At 38.1% G+C, this 21,750-nt stretch overlaps 1 protein-coding gene across 1 annotated transcript in view; it reads left to right on the forward strand.

The window, feature by feature from the left end:
* Nucleotides 1–21,750, forward strand: part of Col19a1 (collagen type XIX alpha 1 chain) — a 307,873-nt gene that overhangs the window by 13,595 nt on the left and 272,528 nt on the right. Inside the window, exons 3-4 of the mRNA XM_041655913.1 lie at nucleotides 10,531–10,596; nucleotides 11,980–12,079. Coding sequence (XP_041511847.1) covers nucleotides 10,531–10,596; nucleotides 11,980–12,079 — 166 coding nt within the window. The remainder of the gene's footprint in view (nucleotides 1–10,530; nucleotides 10,597–11,979; nucleotides 12,080–21,750) is intronic.

A 21,750-nucleotide genomic window follows, 5' to 3' on the forward strand; every position in this document is an offset into this window, starting at 1 on the left:
ATAATCTGCTCCCTTAAATTTTTGTTTTGTTAGGAAGCGAAGGTGCTATGTTTTGCAGTTTAACATGAGTAGGTGGGCTTCCTTTACCTAGAATGGAGGATAAATCTTTAGCTGAGTGGTACAGCGTTTTTGGCCATGCTAGTATGTAGGAAATAGCTTTGAGTAGAAACATGGTTTGAAGGATTTACACAAATGACTCTGGTTATAGCAAGAGCAAGAATCACAGCAGGTACTGATTCCTGACTGTCTAGCAGAGATTCCCATTTGCCGTGGAAGCCATGGTAAAGTCAGTACTTTCCATCTTTGACAAGCCAACCATTTGAGTCTAATGCAGGATGACTGTGAAGCACTTGGGAAAATACTCACTGTTGGGATAATTAAATGCCAATTTTTTTTCTGTACTATTCTTTATCTGGTTATCTTCTGTTATTTTATTTTAATCTCCAGCTTTAATAACTCATTTATTGCTTTCTACTTTGTAAAAAGTACACTAAAATATGTTCTTCTATACAAGTACAGAAAGCATTATTAGTATTAGCCAAAATGGCCCTGTCTACTGAATATCCCTAGAACTCAATCATTTCACATAACCCAAATTCCATATTTTGGAATTTTTCTGAATGTTTTACTTTTCTACATTGAATATCACAGTTCTTTGAATAAGTTATATTGTATATAAAAGTACCCAAATGTAATATAGCCTCAAATATCTAATTGAATTGGTTTCTTTGAAAAATTTTCTTTCTAAGAAGCTGAATTGTAATAAGATTCCCAAAGCAGGTAGCAGTAAAGGAAATTAATTTAGAAAACTCCAAGTTTTCTCACTCCATTTGGCAGAGCAAGAAGTGCATTTGGGCCTGCCATGGAAATTGCTTCATCTCAAATATCATTTACATTAATTGAAAATGTCAGCACACCACCATCCCTGGGACAGTTGGAGAACATGACACACTGGGCCTGGCCTGGCAGGAGACTCTTCTTGTGTCGTGTCTTGTGTGTCTGATTCACGGGGCAAGATTCCCTTTTTAGTTTCCTCATGTGCAGACCTGTGTGTGTGGTCACTAACCATTTACCGGAGGGAAGTGATTACATCTAAAAATAAAATCTAGCAAATCTGAGGGAGAGGCTAGGGTTTCAGTTCTGGACTTGGTGAGGTTGTCAACAGTTTACAGTTAAAAGTAATGTAATAAAGGATAACTCGAGGCTTCACTGCCGTCCTCCGCTCAATGGCAGCCTTAATGAGGACCTGGAATATCGTTGTGAGTGGGACAGACTTCAAAAATAATATGGAAGAGTCCATATCATAAACTGAAAAATCTTGAATTCAGCTATTTCCCATTTTTGATCATTTTGCTTTATATTCACATTGTGGAAAAAGATACATTTGTGTATTTTCATAATATTGATAAATTTCAACCTTAACAGCTTAAGCTCAGCTTTCAGGGCAGAGAAGAAAAATGTATTAACATATACAATATTCCACAACCTTTAAATTGGCTTAGTCAGTTGCTTAAAACTGAATCCTCTATGATAGAAATGTCCATATCACATGGTTAGTTTCATCTCTTAATGTGGCCTTAAACGTGAGTACTGAATTATTATAAGAAATCCTAAAAAACAGAAACACCAGAGTGAAAAGCCTAGGTAAAATAGATGGCAGGGTACCATCTAGGAGAATATTTTTCAAACAATTTTCCAACTTCATGTACTCTCTGGTATGAAGGATTCTCACAGGCTGAAAGCTAAACACAGAAACCTCACAAAGTCCATTCTCTACCAGCTTAGAGGTAAAAGTCATTGTTCTGAAATATAGCTTATATTTGTAGACAGAAAAATCTCCCATTAACCCCATATAGAAATTTGTCTTCTCAATTTTTAGTAAATCTCAGTGCTCATATGGGACCACCTAAAATCCCTCATAGGGACACATGCAGTACTTATCGCCTGCATGGGACCAGAGAACATGCTCCTTACCAGGTATTTTTTTTTTTTTTGGAGGAAGAGGTTTGAATCAAAGATAAGTAGTGGAGGTACTTTTGTGACCTTTCCCCAAAATAGCTATGACTCTTTTTTCCCCATTGGCAGCTTTTTTTTCATAGTAGTTTGTTATATTATAGCCCAGCATGCTTTGTCTACTTTTGTTAGCCTTTGATTTACTTTCTCAAATGCCTGGGCTACATAGAAAGTAGTGCACAGAGATCTGAAGCACAACTAGGAACAATGAGTAAGCCGCCCCTTGACTGCCTCTATCCAATAAGAATTCTGTTTTAGCTTTTGAAAAATACGAGAGATAGCTCAGTCAGTAAGAGGCTTGCCTTTCAAGCTAAATGACCTGAGTTTGATCCCCCAAGAATGCTTTGATCCCCCTTTTTTAAAGCCCAATCTTGTAACTTTGACTCTTGGGAGGAAGAGACAGTCAAAGTCTTGAGACCTGCAGGCCAGCTACCTAGACTACATAGTGCAGTCCAGACGTCTGGCCAGTCCTCTGGCTTCCTTCCTTTCTTCCCTCCCTTCCTTCCTTCCTTCCTTCCTTCCTTCCCTCCCTCCCTCCCTCCCTCCCTCCTTCCCTTCCTTCCCTCCCTCCCTCCCTCCCTCCTTCTTTCTTTCCCTCCCTCCCTCCCTCTTTCCTTCCCTCCCTCCCTCCTTCCTTCCTTCCTTCCTTCCCTCCCTCCCTCCCTCCCTCCTTCCTTCCTTCCTTCCTTCCCTCCCTCCCTCCCTCCCTCCTTCCTTTCCTCCCTCCCTCCTTCCTTCCTTCCCTCCCTCCCTCCTTCCTTCCTTGCTTCCTTCCTTCCCTCCCTCCCTGCCTCCTTCGTTCCTTACTTTTCTCCTTCCTTCCTTCCTTCCTTCCCTCCTTCCCTCCTTCCTTCCTTCCTTCTCTCCTTCGTTCGTTCCTTCCTTCCCTCCTTCCCTCCCTCCCTCCTTCCTTCCTTTCTTCCTTCCTTTCTTCCTTCCTTCCCTCCTTCCCTCCTTCCTTCCTTCATTCCTTCCTTCCTTCCTTCCCTCCCTCCCTCCTTCCCTCCCTCCCTCCTTCTTTCCTTCCTTTCCTCCCTTCCTTCTTCCTTCCTTCCTTCCTTCCTTCTCCCTCTGTTGATAAAGATTTTAATTGGCGTATAATATTTGTATGTATTTCTGGGATGCACTGTGATAGTTCAATTATGCATATATATATATATATATATATGTGTGTGTGTGTGTGTGTGTGTGTGTGATGACAAATGAGACTAAAAGGATTTATATATTCTTAAACATTTCTTTGTGTTGGGAAATCTTGAAATTCTATTTTCTCTCTACTTATACAATTTCTAATAAATTATTGTTAGCCGTAGTTGCTCCTTCTCTAGGACTGAACACTGAAATCCATTCCCACCTCCTGTTCCTTCATCCTTCAGTGTTAGTTGCTTTTCCAGTTACTGAAACAGAGCATCTGACATAAACCACTAAGGGTTTATTTTGGCCCATAGTTTAAGGGTTCGGTTTCCAGCATGTCCAGGAAGTCATGGTACCAGAAGACTGAGGTGACTGGTCACATTGCCGCTCAGATAGGAAGCAGAGAAATGAATGTTGGTGTTTTTGCTTCCTTCCTCCTCTTATTATGAGTCCCGCACACAAGCCTATGGAATGATGTTGCCCATACTTGGGATGGGTCATCTCACTGCAATTAACCTAACTGAAGTCCCCTATAGATATACCAAGCAGTTTGTTTTCTGGTGATCCTAGATCCTTCCAAGTTGGCATTCACCTTCACACCAGCTTCGATTCCTGTGACTACTATTTTACCCTAGCACCAACATCTGAACAAGAACACACGGTATTTTTATTTCTATGGCAGGTTTATTCCACTTGATATGAGGTCCTCCATTTCTGTTCATGTTTCTACCAATGACAAGATTCCACTCATCTTCATGGTTAAAATTTCTGCATTTTCTTTGTCCCGTTATTTGTCAATAGACATTTTGGTTATTTCTATAGCTTGACTGTTATGAATAATATTGTAATAGATATAGAAATATACATCTTTTGGTATAAGAATTCCAGTTCACTTGGGAATGTCTTATAGTGGGGTAGTTGGATCATATTTAGTTCCATTTTATGTTTTCCAAGGAGCGCCATAGTATTTCCCTCAAAAAATGTAATAACACATTTGTATTAACAGTGAACAAGAGATCCCCTTTTTCTTCACCATCCCCATCTATTTCTTGTCTTCATGTTGGTTAAAATTGGAACAAGATGTTCTCACTGAGTTTGAATCTGCATTTCCATGATGATTGGTGATGGTGAAACGTTTTAAATGCATTTGTTTGCAATGCATTTGTCAGCGTCTTTTCTGCTGTCGAGACTTTAGAGTCACATGTTCTGGTTATTAACTATCAACCTCCAGAAAAAGATGAAAAGTTTGCAGTCATTTCCTCACATTCTGTGTGCTGTCTCTTTACTGTATTGATTGCTTCTGTGTTGTACCCAGCTTCCCAGTTTTATACACTCCCATGCCCTTAATTCATGAACTTCTGTCCAGCCATTTGAATTATTTAGTGGCTCCTCAGTCTGAACACTTCTAGCTCCTCCTAACTGTCGCTGATTAATACGCATGCTGTCTAATGAACCCTTCTCTCACCGCCACGGCTTGTTGATTCTTGCAGCTCATCCTTTCTGCCTTTCCCCATCCCCGCTGTTATCTTTGTAGTCCACGCTAACATCATCTCTGGGCTCACAGAGTGTGGGAAAGTGGCCAGATAAAATCTCAAAAACCAAGCTAAGTTTGAAGTTTAGATAAATAGCAAATGATGCTTTCAAGCGTGCCTGGATGTTCCAGACAATGTATCAGACATACTGACGTTAAAATATTATCATTATGAATCTGGTATTTGGTTATGAATCTTCTGTTTATCCACTATATTGGGCAATCCTATATGATGTAATACAAGAATCAGACAGGCAGGGAAGGCTGGGCTCATGCAGGGGCTTTTAAGTGGAAGCACAAAGCCTGTGGGAATACGGCATGGACACCTGAGAAGCAGCCAGCACAAAGGTTCTGAGACCGATTACTGCTCAACATGAGGGAGAAATGTCACAAAGACAGGAGAAAGGAGTCAAAGGAATGAGGGGCAGGAGAGTAGAGGGTCGGGGACAGGGGATAGGGGCACATGCTACTGTGATTGTAAATCATCTGATTTCTAAGTCTGCAAAGTCAAAAGCTGGACCATGGACTCTGGCACATTTACCAGAGCAATGTACGCTGTCTTGTGAGTTCTCCTGGGAAAAAGTGCTTTGTTTGTTTATTCCCAGATAACATACAAATGGTGGACTTCTAGATTTATGGTGTACAATCTCTCTCAGAAAGACTTAAGTCATGATTATCTGAGACCTATGATAGCGTCATCCCTTATCCACAAGAGATGTATTGCAAGGCTTCCAGTGGGTGTTTGAAGTTATGGGTAGCAGTAAATCCTGCATACACTGTTTTTCCTATGTATACATTACTTACCTATAATGAAGACCTATCTATAGATTAGTCCTAGTGAGATATTGACAGCAATAGCTGGCACTAAAATAAAATTTAAAAACCCCAATATTCTGAAATTAAATTTAAATTTAAAAAATTATTTCTAGAATTTTTCCATTTTATATTTGCATATTTCAATTCATTTTGAGTTCCTAAGATTTTGTAATGTAAAACCCATGGTGTGGGGGGGCTACTGTTAAAATGCAAATGTGCAGAGATGTTGTACACTTTATTCTTATCTTTGTTTCAATTTTTGGATACATCTATTTTATTCTATGTGTTTAGTGTCTCGTTTGCATACATGCATGTGCATCATATGAGTGTCTGTCTGGTGTCTGCAGACTTCAGAAGATAGTGTTGGATCTCCTAGAACTGGAATTTGAGATGGTTGGAAGCTGCCAGGTGGGTGTTAGGAACCCAGTCCTGGTCCTCCGCAAGAACAAGTGCTTTTAACTGATGAGCCATCTCTCCAGCCTCAGATCCATACATTTTAGCAAAGATAAAATATAAATTATATCCTTACCAAGCATAGGACACATTTTTATGAGGCTGGAGAGATGGGTCAGTGGTTAAGAGAGCACTCACTGATCTGTCAGAGGATCTGGGTTCAATTCCCAGTACCTTCATGACAGGCTAAGAGCAGCCTGTGACTTTAGTACCATGACATTCAGTGCCCTCTTCTGGCTCCTGAGAGTACTGCATTCATGTGGTACAGATACATACACACAGTCAAACCACTCAAATACACACATATATTTTAAAATGTCTTTAAGAAGAAAAGTAAACCAGTCCCAAGATCTAGTAGGTCATGCCTACTGGTAAAATGAGGACCAGAACTAATAGATTAGATCTATTAGTGTATTGTGAAACAGGATTCATTTCTTAAGTACATAGCTAAAACAGATGATGGGAACAAATACATTTCATTAAAGAATGAAAAGAGTCTTACATTTTTGGTTGTGAGCCTAGCCTTTAATGGCTAAGCCATTTCTCCAGCCCAAGCTGGGTGGTGGTGGCACACACCTTTAATCCCAGCACTCTGGAGGCAGAGACAGGTGGATGTACAGAGCAAATTCTAAGACAAGCTCCAAAGCTACAGAGAAGTCCTGTCTTGAAAAAAATCATATATATGTAAAAAAGAATGGAAAGAGTTTCTTAGGTTGTCATTATTTTGTTTAAAATATGCTTTTGAGAGATGTTCAATACAGAACGAGAGAAAGTTGGTTTGCAGGAAATGTGTTTTTCTCTACTCTCTCATTGAGTAGCTGCATGACCTATTTTTCCAGGATGATTCTTTCAGATGACCAGGAAACAAGAGTGTTGAAAGATGTTATTCAATCAAGTCATGGTATATGCTAAGCTGAGCTAGATGACTTCCCTTTTGTTTCCTGTGGCTCCTTTCAGTACCCCATTTATCCTGGAGACTGCCCAGGTCTTTCAAGTCATGTAAAAGAAGAAATGAAGCCTGACAATCATTAACATTAACACTTTAGCATGCATTGGTTAAAGCTACTTTTATTCGCTTTTGAAAAGCTGTCGAGTTCGGCAAGCAATGTATCATCCATAGAAAGATGATATTCATTACTCTGAAATACTCCTGAGAGCCTCTGAGGGACAGAGTTGCTGTGCTTGGCCCTGTCTGCCTAAGAAAACATTTGAATCTTCGGCATAAGTCTAAAGATATATTAATATTAAAATATACCTGTATGTTTATATGTTTATAGTTGAATAAATTAACATGCCCAACTTGTGATAGTGTTACTTCTACTGTTTTGTATTATAATGTATATGTCACTATTTAAATTGATTAGCATTGCTAGCTTATGATAGGAAATGCCACTACTTCTTTCCTCATTTTTATGCAATAAATTCATATATCTTCATGAATTTATCTTATTACCCCTGAAATCTTAAAACACTTAGTTTTAATTTGTTTTGTTCAGCTGTTCACAACAAAGCATGTGTTTTAAAGGTAGGAAACAGCATTAATGTTTTATAAATGAAATACTTTTAGTGGGGAAATACATACATATTGCTGGGAATGTTGAATCTCATTTATTCCAAAGCAATGTGTTTATTCTGTTGACATCAACATATATTCCCTAGGAAGAATTGAAATGAGATTTACAGTTTCCTACTGGAAACAGGCCACATACCTCCTCCTCCCTTCCCAAGTCTCCCAGCGGGGAAGCCCTTCTGCTGCCCAAAGATTCCTTCTGTCAATCACACACTACATCTTTCCTCTATGTGCCTATGAAGGACGCAAGGTTCCTCTTATGGCATATTGCCATATAGACATTAATAGCCAATAGACATTTTTATTGGGATATTTTAATCACTTAAATTTTAGAGCTACTTTTAAATTAAAATATTTTCTCAAGAGAGCTACTACTTTCCTCCTTGTGTTGAGATTTTGCTTATATAGTCTAAAGTCAGTAAATGTTAAAAGCACAATATACTGAATTTTTATGTTTATATGTACACTAATGTAACTATGACTCAAATAAATTCATAAAATGTTTCCTGGATTCTAAAAAATTTCTGTATACTTGCTCTGTATACAGATCCCCCTATGGTAATCACTTCTCCGCAGAGATTGGCTGTGTAATTATCACATAAATGGAATAGGTAGTATATATTAAGGGGAATGACACTCCACCACTTACTTTGCCTCTAATATCCAAACATTTCAATGTATCAAGCCAAATCTTTCTTTTTAAACTGTTGTTCAGTTTTCTCATTGTTTATTTTGCAGTGTGTCCTCTTGATGAACTTTTAGGTTGTAACTCTACGAGTAATGATAACATAGGCATTCTTATCTAAAAGGTCATTTCCATTTCTGTTTTGCTCTCTTGTCTCTTGGGTCACTGAGTTTCTCTTGGAGTTCATGCATCGCTAGCTTCAGTAAACACTGTCAGAGCGTTTTCCCAAGTGGCTGCACCGCTCTCGGCCCCTACAAGCAATGTAGACGAGCTGAAAGTGTTCGCCGTTTGTCACAGCCTCATCAACACTTGGAGTGACAGTTCTTTAATTTTGGTCATTTAATGGACTCTCAGTGGTTTCCTCTACTGATGGGGTGACACCCCTTGGAATATGTGAGTTGGTAATTTGCATATTCCATTTTGTAAAGTGCTTAAAAAGTTTAGAGTGTATTGGAAATAAACTTTTTTATGTTTTGCTCATTTGTGGGAGCTCAGGGCTTGTCCTGGATTCATTGGATATTTTCTCCTTATGTGTGGTTTGCCTTCTTTCTTTAAGATGCTTCTATTGGAAATACCTTCTCCTATTCTCTGGCTTGTCTTTCACACTTCTGATATTTTGATTAATACATGCTTTCAGCTGACAAAACCCCATTTATCAATAGTTTCTTTTGACAGCAATGCTTTGTCTCTCTCCAGAGCTCTTTGCTTCTCCAGGTTCACCAAGCTCTATGCTTCACTAAATCTGCTTTATGTTTTCGTTTAACATTTATAATTTTCTCCAATTTCCTCATGTAGTATAAAAAACAAGAAATATCAAGAGTCAGTGTTTTCCTGTATCAATATATAATACCAGGTCCCATTGATTAAAAGACTCTCCATTTCCAACTGAATGGCAATAGTTTCTGCTGTAAGTGGAGCTACATGTGAAGGGTTTGCATTTAGATCTTCTATTCTGTTTGATTGATGTCTTTCTATATGTACACCGAAGCCATGGAATATGTGAGTTGATAATTTGCATATTCCATTTTGATATGATTCCTTATATCTCATGGTTTGTCTCTAAGTTATTGTTCAACTTTGCCTTTCGCTATCTTTGCTTTTCCATTTAAACCAGACAATAAACTTGTCAGTTTTCAAAGACTCATACACACACACACACACACACACACACACACACACACCAATCTATCGAAATTGCGATTCTAATTGTCATTCAGAAAGAATATGTTATTTGCTTCTTACTTGCCAATGATGTGATAGCATCACTTAGACTTTGAGGCTCTTCTAGTAAAATATGCAACACTGATCCTGGCCACAGCTCTAGCTATGAAGTGCTCTTATCAAATGAAGGGCTGAGGCAGTCAGACGTTAACTGGAAAATCAGAGGCTGTCACTTTCAGCCCAGTAGATGGTCAGTTTGCCATCAATGGTTTATTTCCTTTCCATACTATGACCTTTAAGACATGAAACTCAAACACAAATTTTTGATGTGGAGAATTGAACCTGTGATGATACAATGTAAAAGGTTTGATGCACTTAGTTTAAGAGTGTAGCTGTATTGTTGTGTAGTGGCATGACTTGAAAAATGGCTTGCAGTTTTGGCAGCATTACCTCATTTGTGGTTATAGTCTGAGTTAGAGTTAAGCATATTACTTCAAAGACTAATATATGCATATACATTATTACGTGGTTTTATTGGACATGTAAACTCGCCGAGTAGAGATTAACTTTATATATATCCATGAGTATTATGAACAAGCTTATAAAGTATTAACATCCTCAGCTTTATCATATAGAACTTTCTTTGCTTTCTAATTTTATTTAACTTGTTCCATTCATGTCCCCTTCTGTTATAAAGGCTTAGGATCATCAAATAAAATATGAATAAGATTATGATAAAATATAGCAATAATTCACTTGTTTATTTGAGAGAATATGCATTGAATTTAATTGTCCAATGAAGCCATGAAAGTTAAGTAAATCCTGTGGATATATATATATATATATATATATATATATATATATATATATCTCCACAGAAACATGGAGGATGTTTGGGTAATAGTGATAATAATAGCCAGCATCACTCTGTTCTCACCACGGGCCAGGCAATATTCTATTTTTTTATAGATATACCATTAAATTTTCATAGACATACTATGGGATGGGGATTTTCATCCCCACCTTATAGAAATTTAATAAGGTAGTTCAGTTTATTTTTATTTTCATTGTTATTTTGTTTTTGATTATACAGTAGCATTGAACTTTATTTAGAAAATGTAGGATGGAAATTTTAGTTCAAATAATCCATGCTTGTCTTTTAAATAGAAAGTACCTGCCCGATACTGAGGATGGAGGGATATCAAGATGACAGAAGCAAACTTCAGGTTTCAGGTGAGCATCCTTTGTTGAGCAGCACTTTGTGCAAAGTGTCCATCCATAGTGACCACACACTGTGTGGGTGCAGCAATACGAGACTGCTCTGGGGAGTGGGAGTTCAGAGAGACTAAAATACTTAAGGCCATCCCCCTCCACCTCACTCCATCCCCGTTCTAGGGGTGGCTCCGCAGCCAGCTCACTGACTCTGCCCAGATGGCGTGTTAGGTCTCCACCAAGCCAGAGATTTTATCCTCCTGACCGAAGCCTTGCCTAGGTGGGCCAGCCTGCTTCTTTCCCAATATAAGACATTAAGATCACAACATTCACCGAGAAATGGAGTAAATGCTGCAGGTTAAATCCTATCAGCAGAGTTCTAAATTTTTAATCTCAGGTAACAACATCTCACCTTGGTGGAGAACCAACGTTATGGCAAAATCACAAAAGTTGTGACTTCTGTTGTAATTTTTAAAAGAGGAAAGAATATCGAGACGATGTTATAGCAACCAGATGTAGTCATAATCTACACACTATGTTGGTGTAACATTTTTATGTTTTTTTCTTTACACTTTCTTTTGCTATTAATGTTGCCTTTGCTGGTTCTGTTGTTATTGTTGCTTTTTCTTTTTTTCTTTGTTTTATACAGGATCTCCTTGTGTAGCCTAGGCTGGCTTCAAACTCAAGTTTCCTCTACTTCAGTCTCAAAAATGTATCATAGGCATATTCTACCAACACAGTCAACATTCCTATTTTTGATTTCCTTCCTGCCTTTCCTTTCCATATTCTCTTTCTGTGTGTCCTCAACTCTCTCACATGTACATGATAATAACACATAGCTCACACTTGAATTAGGAACATCTGTATAATTCCCCTAAAGCATACTTTTGTAAGAGGCTGTTTAGATTCGAAAAGAATGGCTATGATTTTTATTCTGGCTAATGCTCTCTTTATACTTTAGAGAGGGTACAATGAACTACCATCACAATTTGTTTAGGTCAGCTCCTAAATTAAAGTGAAGCGATATTGTATTCCTTTGAAACACCTGTGAGAAGCAACAGTGGAGGTGTATGCCTGCACTCCCAGCATCCAGTATGCTCTTGCACTGGGCAGGCCGAGGTGGGAGGGTTGTGCAATCAGGCTGGTTGAAGCCAGAGAGACCTCTACTTATGAACTGTTCTTCAGAAAGATAGCCATGCCTCTTTAGGCAAAGAGGATTTTATTCTCCTGTACCCTAAAAGGAAAATAAACAAAAAAGAAATCGAGCATATTTGTTGATTTCAAACAGAAGGATTTTATTTTAAATCAATCAACCTGTAGATGTGATAACAAGTTCCTGTTTTAAAGAAAATCAATCTGTCTGCGAGTTTATTGCTGGGTTTAATAGCGTGTGCCCGTTTACAGGCTTTGATCTGGGAGAGAGTTTTGCTCTGAGGCGTGCATTTTGCGAAGGTGATAAAACCTGTTTCAAGTTGGGAAGTGCCCTTCTTCTCAGAGACACTGGGTGAGTAAACTAATTCGTTTTCATTTCAACAATAGTAAAAAAATATTTTCTAAGGATATTCCAAATTCCTGCTCAAAAATATAAAAGCTCAGTTGTGCCCCTCAATGCTGTAATGAATATACGACTTATGTATTTATTTATAAAATTCTGCAATCCAATCTTTTGTATACAGGCAGAAAGTCTTCAGAAAATTACATATCCTTTTGGAGTAATCTTGTTAGCATTTAAAGTAGACATAAATTTAAAAGTAATTTAAAAAGTGAACTTTGCAACATAAGGCTCAATATAGATCTAGAGACAAAAGATGGCTACTGCATTTATTCCTATATACTATGTTTTGTGGGGAATTAAAACAACAGTTTATTTGTGGGCCCTTCTTCTAAATACTGAATAGCGCTGGAAGTGATGAGAAATTGGTTTGCAGTTTGGTTTTTTGGCATTTATATGTTGGCTCAAACTTGAACATCCTTGTGTATCAATGCAGTGTTGTGAATAAGCAGCGCAGCCATCCTGGGTTTAATATTCAGCCCAGATGTCTTTTTGAGAAAGTGCATACAGCATGCATGAGTGTTCTTACTTTCGACACGCGTCTATGTATCTTGTTGTCTGTCCTCAGATTCTAGACACAGACTAAGTTTGTAACTCGTTTTTCCCCTCTGGAAATGTTTCTTTTCTTTTCTTTTTAGCTTTTCGAGACAGGGTTTCACTGCAGTTTTGGAGCCTATCCTAGAACTAGTTCTTGTAGATCAGGCTGGCCTTGAACTCACAGAGATCTGCCTGCCTCTGCCTCCTGAGTGCTGGGATTAAAGGTGTGCGCCACCACTTCCTGGTAAAATGTTCCTTTTAAACTTCCTGTTTTGTGATGCTTTGGAAGATTTTAATTTAATGGCATTCTTCTGTTCATTCATTGATGAGAAACAAAGATGTTAAGGAAGAGCGTGATTTGATATTGCAGGTATATATAAGGAGTGATTGTCATTAGGTGCCATAAGGTATAGCTGTTCAGGTGACCTCATGAGGAGACACTGAGGACAGCCCCACACTTCCATGCTTGGTTATGCATATGCTGTAAGGACAAGCAAGATACATGCTAGTGTGTGTGTGTGTGTGTGTGTGTGTGTGTGTGTGTGTGTAGGGAGGGAGGAAGGGAGGGAGAGGGATTAATTCTTGGTAGATAATGTTACTTAATAAATTTAGGAAAGGCAATACATTCTGTTCAAACATTAAGATGCATTAGTTTTCTTACTTCTTTTCTCCTGTTGATTTAAATCCCTGTAAGTCTGGCAATATGGGAAAAGAATTGACTAGAGTGAGTCATTCTAAATTCACCGAACTTTCACGAAAGCAGAATAAGCTGATTTTAAAAGTACTGCCACTATGAGGTGATCTCCCTTTGAGCCCACGGGATTACCAATGAATTGAAGTTTGCTTTTCAACCTTTGGCTCGAAATCACTCTCCAGTCTCTGGACAATCAATGAAGGTGAATTATCTGACTCTGCAGAGCATAACCGTGGGTTCCTCCATGACAGGAAACTGGAGGGTGTCTGGTTAAGCTGACCAGTGAGTGTCAAGTCGCTTGGCTCATCTCCACTTACATTTTCCTCATGGAGCCAACTATGCTAGGGTGCTTCTCTTGCATGATACCGTTTTGATTTTTCAATGGGCCTGGAGTAAAGTTGCAGCTATTTATATATTTGTAAATAAGCTGCCCTGCAGACTCAGCATGGGAAAAGGCAGATGCTGTTTTATATGGAAAATGAAAATGCTTTCTGTGCCTAAACTTGTTTTTATTGTTCTGGCATATTCTACTTGACATTCATGAGGGTAGAAGCCTCACAAATGTGGGGATCAGAAACCTATTAGAGTACATTCAATATCCTTAGCCTGGTTTCCTGTCTGACACCCAAAGTTTGCTCAGACAAGGGTCCTCAAGATATCTATACTTATATCTACCTATCTATATCTATATTATTGTACATGTAAAACTATATTGACTAAAGTGTGTCTTGACAACTTGGTGTGTTTTTCTTGATTTGAAACTCCTGTTCATTTCTTCAGTATTTCTTGAGCTAACGAAGGGTGAGTCTCTGTGCTTTAAAAGATTCTGGGTGGCGTGCTTTTAGTTGTCTGAGTTATCTTTCCAGAGGAAGCTTTTCCCCCTGTTAGGGGTTTTAGTCTTACTGCTAAAAGAATTTAAAAATGAATTCAAGTGGAATCTTGAAATTAATTTTATCAGAGTTTAAATGAAAAACTCTCAGAGCAGTCAAGCCGTAACTCTCCCCAGAGAAACAGAAGGGGAAAGAGAGAAAAGAAAAGCATGTTGGTCAGACCCATGGAAGACAAGCCACTGCATGGCAAGGAGTCAGGCAGCTGTAAGGTGTGCTTAGGGAACAGATAGAAGAGAAGGGAAACACTACAGTCTTCTGTGTATTTCAGGAAGGTGGCGGGCACAGAAAGCTGCATGAATGCACTCTGTAGGACACTGCAATGGGAAGAATCCAGCATAGAAAAGATACAGTACCACATTAAAGGAGAGCGTGCTCCACCTCTCTCCTTAGATTGGCTTGAGAGGAGCCTGCCTTCCTAGGAGCTGGACCTTGCAGAGGTTACTCACTTGACCCAACTGGGATGTTACGTCACCAGAGATTCTGTTCTCTTGACCAGAAGGAGTTTTTTTTTTCCCTTAGTGAGCCTTTATTAATAATCTAACAATACAAAGGTGTTCATAAATTTTGAGTTTCTATGTATTATTGATCCTAAAGCCACCACAGTCAGAGCTGGATTAGGAAATAGGGAATAAATTTCAAGAAATGAATCTTCTGATTTATCATTGAGTACATCCTGGCTGCGGGTTTCCCTCCCTCCTCTCCTCCACCGTCAGCTGTCATTAGTCAAACTCAGGTTTTTAGGAGTACAAACAGCACTCCAAACTACTGGAAAGGGGTTTTACGCTCCACATAGGATTATTTCCAAAACACTGATTTGTAGACCTGAGAGCCAGCTTCAGAGATCCCGATAGAGTACTAGCTCTGTCCCAGCACATTCATATCCTTGTATACTTTGTGTTATTTGAAGTCGTCTGTAGAGTTAGGGCATGTGGTTCTAAATTCAAAGGTGTTGTTTTTAAACTTAACCCTTATGCAATTGCTAACAGGAGCAGGTGTGTCTTCCACCTGCCATAGCTGTTCCTAAATGGTTCCCCTCAGCTAAAAGGATGAATGAGAAGCAGCATTTTTAAGTCCCTCTAATTTATGCAATCAACGCTTATTTCAGTCAGCAAACATCGAACATCCTACGACTCAGCATTGAACACTGTTCCAGGCTTCCACTGGTAAGGGATGTGAGTCTGTCTTCCCTTCCCGGAACCTATTAGAGAGATACAGGATACAGGAAAAGTTACACTTCCCTACAAATTTTACAGCTCTGACTATTTCCCTACAAATGTCATGATTTCCTTTAGCTTTCCAACTGAAGCAGATCCCATTACATCACATTTTCTTCATCTGTTTAACTACTGAGAGACAAAATCGATTCCACTTCTTAGTTATTGTAAATAAAATAGCAATAAACATAAAAATATTACATTAAGTGAAGCATCCCAGGCTAATAAAAACAAATACTGAGTATTTTCTCTCTTATACATAGATATAATAGAAAAAATAAATATTATATATGGTAGCTATCCATATATGTTCATATATAATTATGAAATTAAAAAGGAGGCCATGCAGAGGGGAAAATAAGGAAGAGGAAAATTAAAAGGATGGTATAGAGTACACATGCCCTGAGAAAGAAGTGAGTCAACTGGGAAGTGACCAGGAGGATGAGGAGGGAAGGGGAGGATGAGGATCAATAGGAACTAACTATGCATCAAAACACCATAATGGAACCCATCACTTTAAATATATGAAAGAAAGAAACAGCTACTAGGGACTGCAGAGATGACAGATCAGCTGTTAAGAACACATGCCATTAAAAAAATAGAAAAAATTATAGAAAAAATTGAATAAAAAAGAACACAAATGCTGACAGAGATGTGGGGAAAAAGGAAACTTACAGATTGTTGGTGGGAGTATAAACTTGTGCAGTCACTATAGAAATCAGTATGGAGGTTCCTCCAAAAATAAAACTGCTAATTAATCTGACAAAAAAAAAACAAAAAAGAAAAGAACACATGTTCCTCTCCCAAACCTGAGTTGAGTGTCCAGTACTCACATCTGGCTCCTTATGGAACCCTGCAATTCCAGTTCCAGAAGGACCCAAAACTTCTGTCCTTCTGACCTCTTAGGTTATTGGACCTCATATGTATACAACCACTCACACATAGAAATAATTAAAACTAAAGAAATCTTTAAAAAACCCAGCAAATAATAATAATTAATAACACCAACAACAATGATAATTTCTTCTTGTGCTGGTCTGAGAAGCACCTGGAACCTCCGGTCTTTCACGGTTCAACATGGTTAAGCCATGTGGCTCGAAGCCCACCACTCTGTCATTGAGGCTAAACTTTAAGCACCATGCGTGTAAGGGTCAATTTTCAGTATTTTCATTCTTTCCCTCATAAGGGCTTGTTTTCTAACCCGTGATTCACTTTTTTTCGCTCTTAGCTGGGTCCTTTCCAAGTACTTAAAACCAGCTGAATTCTGAGGCATGAAGCTGTGCTCAGAGCTCTGACACAGGCTTCTAATTCCTACGCGTTTTTGAAGGATCATTTTGCAGTTCCATTAAGCTATAGAGAATGACTATGTGTCCCCTGGGCTTTCCTTTGGACATTCTTTTGTTTTGAGAGAGGAAGCTTCCTATATAAGGGCGATGTGACTTAGCTAAAACCTTGCCCAGCTGCTTTATGAGACTGACTGACTGTTACACATGATTCTTTATGTCATCACGGTGGTACTTCCTTAGTTATCATCTGGCGCCGTTAAGAATGTGAGGTGAGTCACTGCTCATACATTCTAAAATGGAAAGAGAAGACTGCTGGGCTCATAACTATGGAATTGTTTAAGTCAAGTCAAACTATTTAGCAAAATTACTAGTATTAGATCGGAAGGATTTTAAAGATAACTCTTGTAGACGTTTTAAATAATGTATGGAAATATTAACAATAGTTACAAAAAATATCTCAGACCTCTTTAGGAAATTCAGGGACATTTTTATCTATCGACAAGTGATTTAACATAAAAATGACTATAAAAATGTAAAAATGACGCAAAATCCTCTAGAATTTTTGTTTATTTGTTCTTGAAAGTTTTATTTTTTTCTCTCAAATTTACTTTGTAACTGGTTGGATATAAATTAATGATCAGAAGTTAAGCCAGATATATGCAACGATTTTACAGAACCTGATAATCTAATTTCAATATGTTTCAAGTTCGTCCTTAAGTCTTTTCATCACAGAAATTAAGCAACATAATAATACTTGATTTGACTGACATATTAACTATTTATTACATAACTTCTTCTATAATACAATTAGAAAGGACCTTCAGGACAATTCCGTATGTATAAAAGTGGTAATTAAATACTCAATACAATGTTTTAAAAATTGTATTGATTGATAGGTGGAGACTGCTTCATTTACTCATCATTTTAAAGCACAGTATCACTGAGTTGAAGGAACAAATATCCTCAAGAATATAAGAAATAAACACCTGCTAAATGGCTAAAACCTTTCATTTTTACTACACTGTCTCTACTGATAACACTTCAGGAGATTTAAGAATATGCATTAATTGTAAGGGAAAGTAAAGAGATCCTTTTGAGATTACAGCTATGAAGTCACGTGGTTATGGAAATCCTCCTGCTCCGACCGCTTTACTGTATTTCATATGAAGTCCACGTGCCTTTCTTGTTGGTCACCTAGGAAGACTTGATAAGATTTTATCTTCTCCTCATCAGACTTAGTTAATTGAATATTTTTCCTTCAGATTTCACACAACTCAGTATTATTTTGGAAAGCTAAACTGCATGCGTAACGGATCACAAGTGCATAGATGTTCATTGCTATCACTTTAATTGAAGATTCACTTGAGTGTGAACCCAGAGACAGATAATCTTATTTGTTCAGAAACTTTGAAAATTTTGTATCTCTTTGGAGTGCTAGTGGAAAAAAAAACCCACTTATAAACCTTAAATATTTTTATTTCACATGAGTTGTGAATGAAGACACTATGAAGAGATTTTATTTGCATAATATTAACTTATATTTTGTTGTGAAGAAGCCACTAGTTAGTTCCTGGCCACTTAACCCCATGAAGTCATGGCCTACCAGCAAAGTTTCAGCATGTCTGTCTCCAGTGGTGGCTCCATGGTTTCTCTCTGACTCCACCTCCTTTCTCCCAGCATTCAGCTTAGTTTTTCCTGCCTACTTCTATTCCCTGCACAGGTCCAAGACAGTTTCTTTATTAACCAATGGTATTCACAACATACAGAGGGGAACCCCACATCAATATTTTATCAATTATCAATATATTATCAATATATTAGTAAAGTAATATCAATATATTAGTAAAGTAAGGAGTCTCATAATCACCTTCAAAGATTAAACCCTCTGTCAAATAAAATGAAAACAAATGCCTGTGAAATACTGATGTCCATTTACAAACTTACCTCTTTCTAGATTCAAATGCATATAAAGAAAGTGACTGTGTTTCCATTTCTTAGGAAAACAGTGTTTTTTCCCCCTCCACTTGCTATAGTGGAGCAGAATGCTAGCCATGTAAAACACAATTCTTCCAATGGAACAGCTAGTATGTTCTCTTAGCAGAAGGAAAGGTGGTGCGAGACAATTCTGTATTCTGTCAATTATGTTTTAAATAAACACTGATTGGTCAGTAGCCAGGCAGGAAGTATAGGCAGGACAACCAGACAGGAAGTAGAGGCAGGGCAATGAGAACAGGAGAATTCTGGGAAGGAGGAAGCCCATTCCACCATAGTCCTGTCCAGACACCAAAGAAGCAGGATGTGATCTGCCTCACTGAAAAAAGTACAGAGACATGTGGCTAACATAGATAAAAATAATGGGTTAATATAAGTTATAAGAGTTAACAAGAAGCCTGAGCTAATGGGCCAATCAGTTGATATCTAATGTAGACTCTCTGTGTAAGTTCTTTGGGGCTAAAGGCTGTGGGCCCTGGTGGGAGGACAGAAACCCCAACAAGCAGGCCCTCATGTTACAGGAAGGGAAGCAATTGAAGGCCAGCTTTGTATCTTTGAGCAAACAGTATTCAGAGGAAAACAAAAACCCCATATAAATAGGATATAACTTTGTGGTGGGAGAAAAGAAAAAAGAAAGGGCAGGAAGTGAGAGGAAATGAGATCAAATGATAGGCTTGTAACACGTTTTCTGTCAACTTGATTCAATCCTGGGAATAGGAAATCTCAGTTGAGGAAAAAGCCTCAATCAAAATACCTATGAGCATATCTGGGGAGCATTTTCACACTATACAAAATAACCCAGGTGGATGAGCACATGCTTCACACATCTCTGATCTTATTAAGCCCATAACAGTCCTGAGAAGATTAATTAATAATTAACTTAAGGAATTGGAAAATGTGTTGTTTTTTATAATGCTTGCAAAGCTTAAATTTTATGAATCAATTTTGCTTTTTTATTATTTATTTAGTACGTGTGTGCATGCACGTGTGTGTGTGTGTGTGTGTGTGTGTGTGTGTGTGTGTATGCAAACATACCATCACATCTAACGTGGACTTAGAGGATAATATGAGGAATTTGGTGCCCTCATTCCACCATGTGGCTTTGAATTGAATTGAAGTCAGTTTATTGTCTTGGCTACCAGCACCTCTACCCCCACTGATTCACCTCTCTGGCTCTAAATTGTTGAATTAGTTAAAGAATTGATGGTTGTAATATATGACTTCTTGCTATATAAGAATACCTTTATAGCAACTCTACAGACTTTTTATAAAGTGGTAGGACTCTATTTTTATAAAATATCACTATAATCATAAAATAGTTTTACAATTACTCTTGGATGCTACCAAATAAATAGATAAAAGCACAATTTCAGTGATAAACTTTAGGATTTATGTCAACCAAGGAAGAATAACTGTGGTACCTAATTGCTCATAAACCTCTTACCATTTCAACTTTTTTTCTTAGCAATGAAGACTAATCAAAATGGTAGCCTAAAATTGCTTATATTATTTTATGCGGTACATATATTTTACTTACCTTGTCCATGGCCTCATTTTAATGACAACTTAGATTTCTTAAAATACTCTAAAAAGGTGAATATTTTATAACATTTAAACAAAAAATAAGATATTCAAATAACTGAGAAGAAAAATTTGATTTGCTGTGACTAGACATTTTAAGTGCATTGGTGATAGATTTGTCAGTAAAAGTTTTGATCAGCATTGTCACACATGATGGCACTGTAAGAATTAACACCTAGGTGCTTGAATGTAGGCTTGAATTAGGCAATCTTACTTGAACCCTCTCATCTTCCTCTTTACATCTTGGAATCCTTGTCTCAGCTGTCTTCTCCAGAGGTGGCCTTTCTGCTTTCCTCATTTGTGATCTTAGACTCCTCCCAGCCAACCTCCTATGAGACCTTCTTCCACAATTGATCCTTTGTACTTGTGTCTTCAACTTGTCTCTTCATAGTACCCTAGCCTCTTAGTCTTCAAATATATTCTTAATCCCACCCTAGTCTAGAAACACTTCCTAAACAGTCCCATTCACTCACAAACCCTTCATGTGACTCACACATTTTCTTAATCATCCCCTAACCCATTCACATCTGACCAAGATTTCTTCAGTCCTATAAAAATGTCTTCTTCTGAGATCCTAGTAACTACTCTTCCATTTCCAGTGCCAATCATATCAGCATTACAATGTCTCTCTCGTACCTGTGTTTCTCATTCCTGCCAACTGGATTGCTATGTAGCCTAGAAAACCTTGTGCAGTCCTATCTTCAGCATTCATTCCCTGCCGATGTCTTCAGTCAAATTTACTTCAATCTTGTGCTCCAATACACTTCACGTTCGATGTAATTTTGCCCACAATTCTGATCTCATTTTGGCCAGAGTCACATAACTGGTCTCAATTATATTGAGAAGACTCGATCAATTTGGGGGTCCAAATGATGTCATGAGCACACAAAACCTCCATCACTGTGAAACCTCCTCCTTACCTGGTTATCTAGGAAATGTCAGTTCCCCCAAATATTTGGGTTTATTTTCTGGGAACCACAGGGATGTTCATCATGTGTACATGTTTAAAACAAAAAGATATGGTTGAGCAAGGGCTTTAGCCCAGTGGTTCCAGCACTGACTACTACCATGGCACATGTAATGCCCGTGGGGTGGGTTTAATTCCCAGTGCTATAAAGAAAATAGGAATTGAAACAAGACAAAAAAAATAGTAAGTCCACTTCCATCAATATTCTCTAAATTTCTGGTCTTACCCTTGCTGGAATTCCTATCCAAGAAAATGTTGCTCCCCAAGATCCAGTGAAATTCTGTTCAGACCTGCTCATCTTCAGTCTTCGGGTTACAGAGTTACCCTGTAGCTACACACACATCCATCCTTTGAAGGGGTGTGTTAAGGATGCAGCACCTCTGATTCTGGGGCACTGAGGCCACACAGTATACCCGCATAGCCCCACAAAATTCTCAGTAAAGAAATTCTATTGACTCGCAG

Source organism: Microtus oregoni, unplaced genomic scaffold (assembly GCF_018167655.1).
Source record: "Microtus oregoni isolate MIOR12 unplaced genomic scaffold, Mior012 000007F_ref0000211, whole genome shotgun sequence".
NCBI lineage: Eukaryota > Metazoa > Chordata > Mammalia > Rodentia > Cricetidae > Microtus > Microtus oregoni.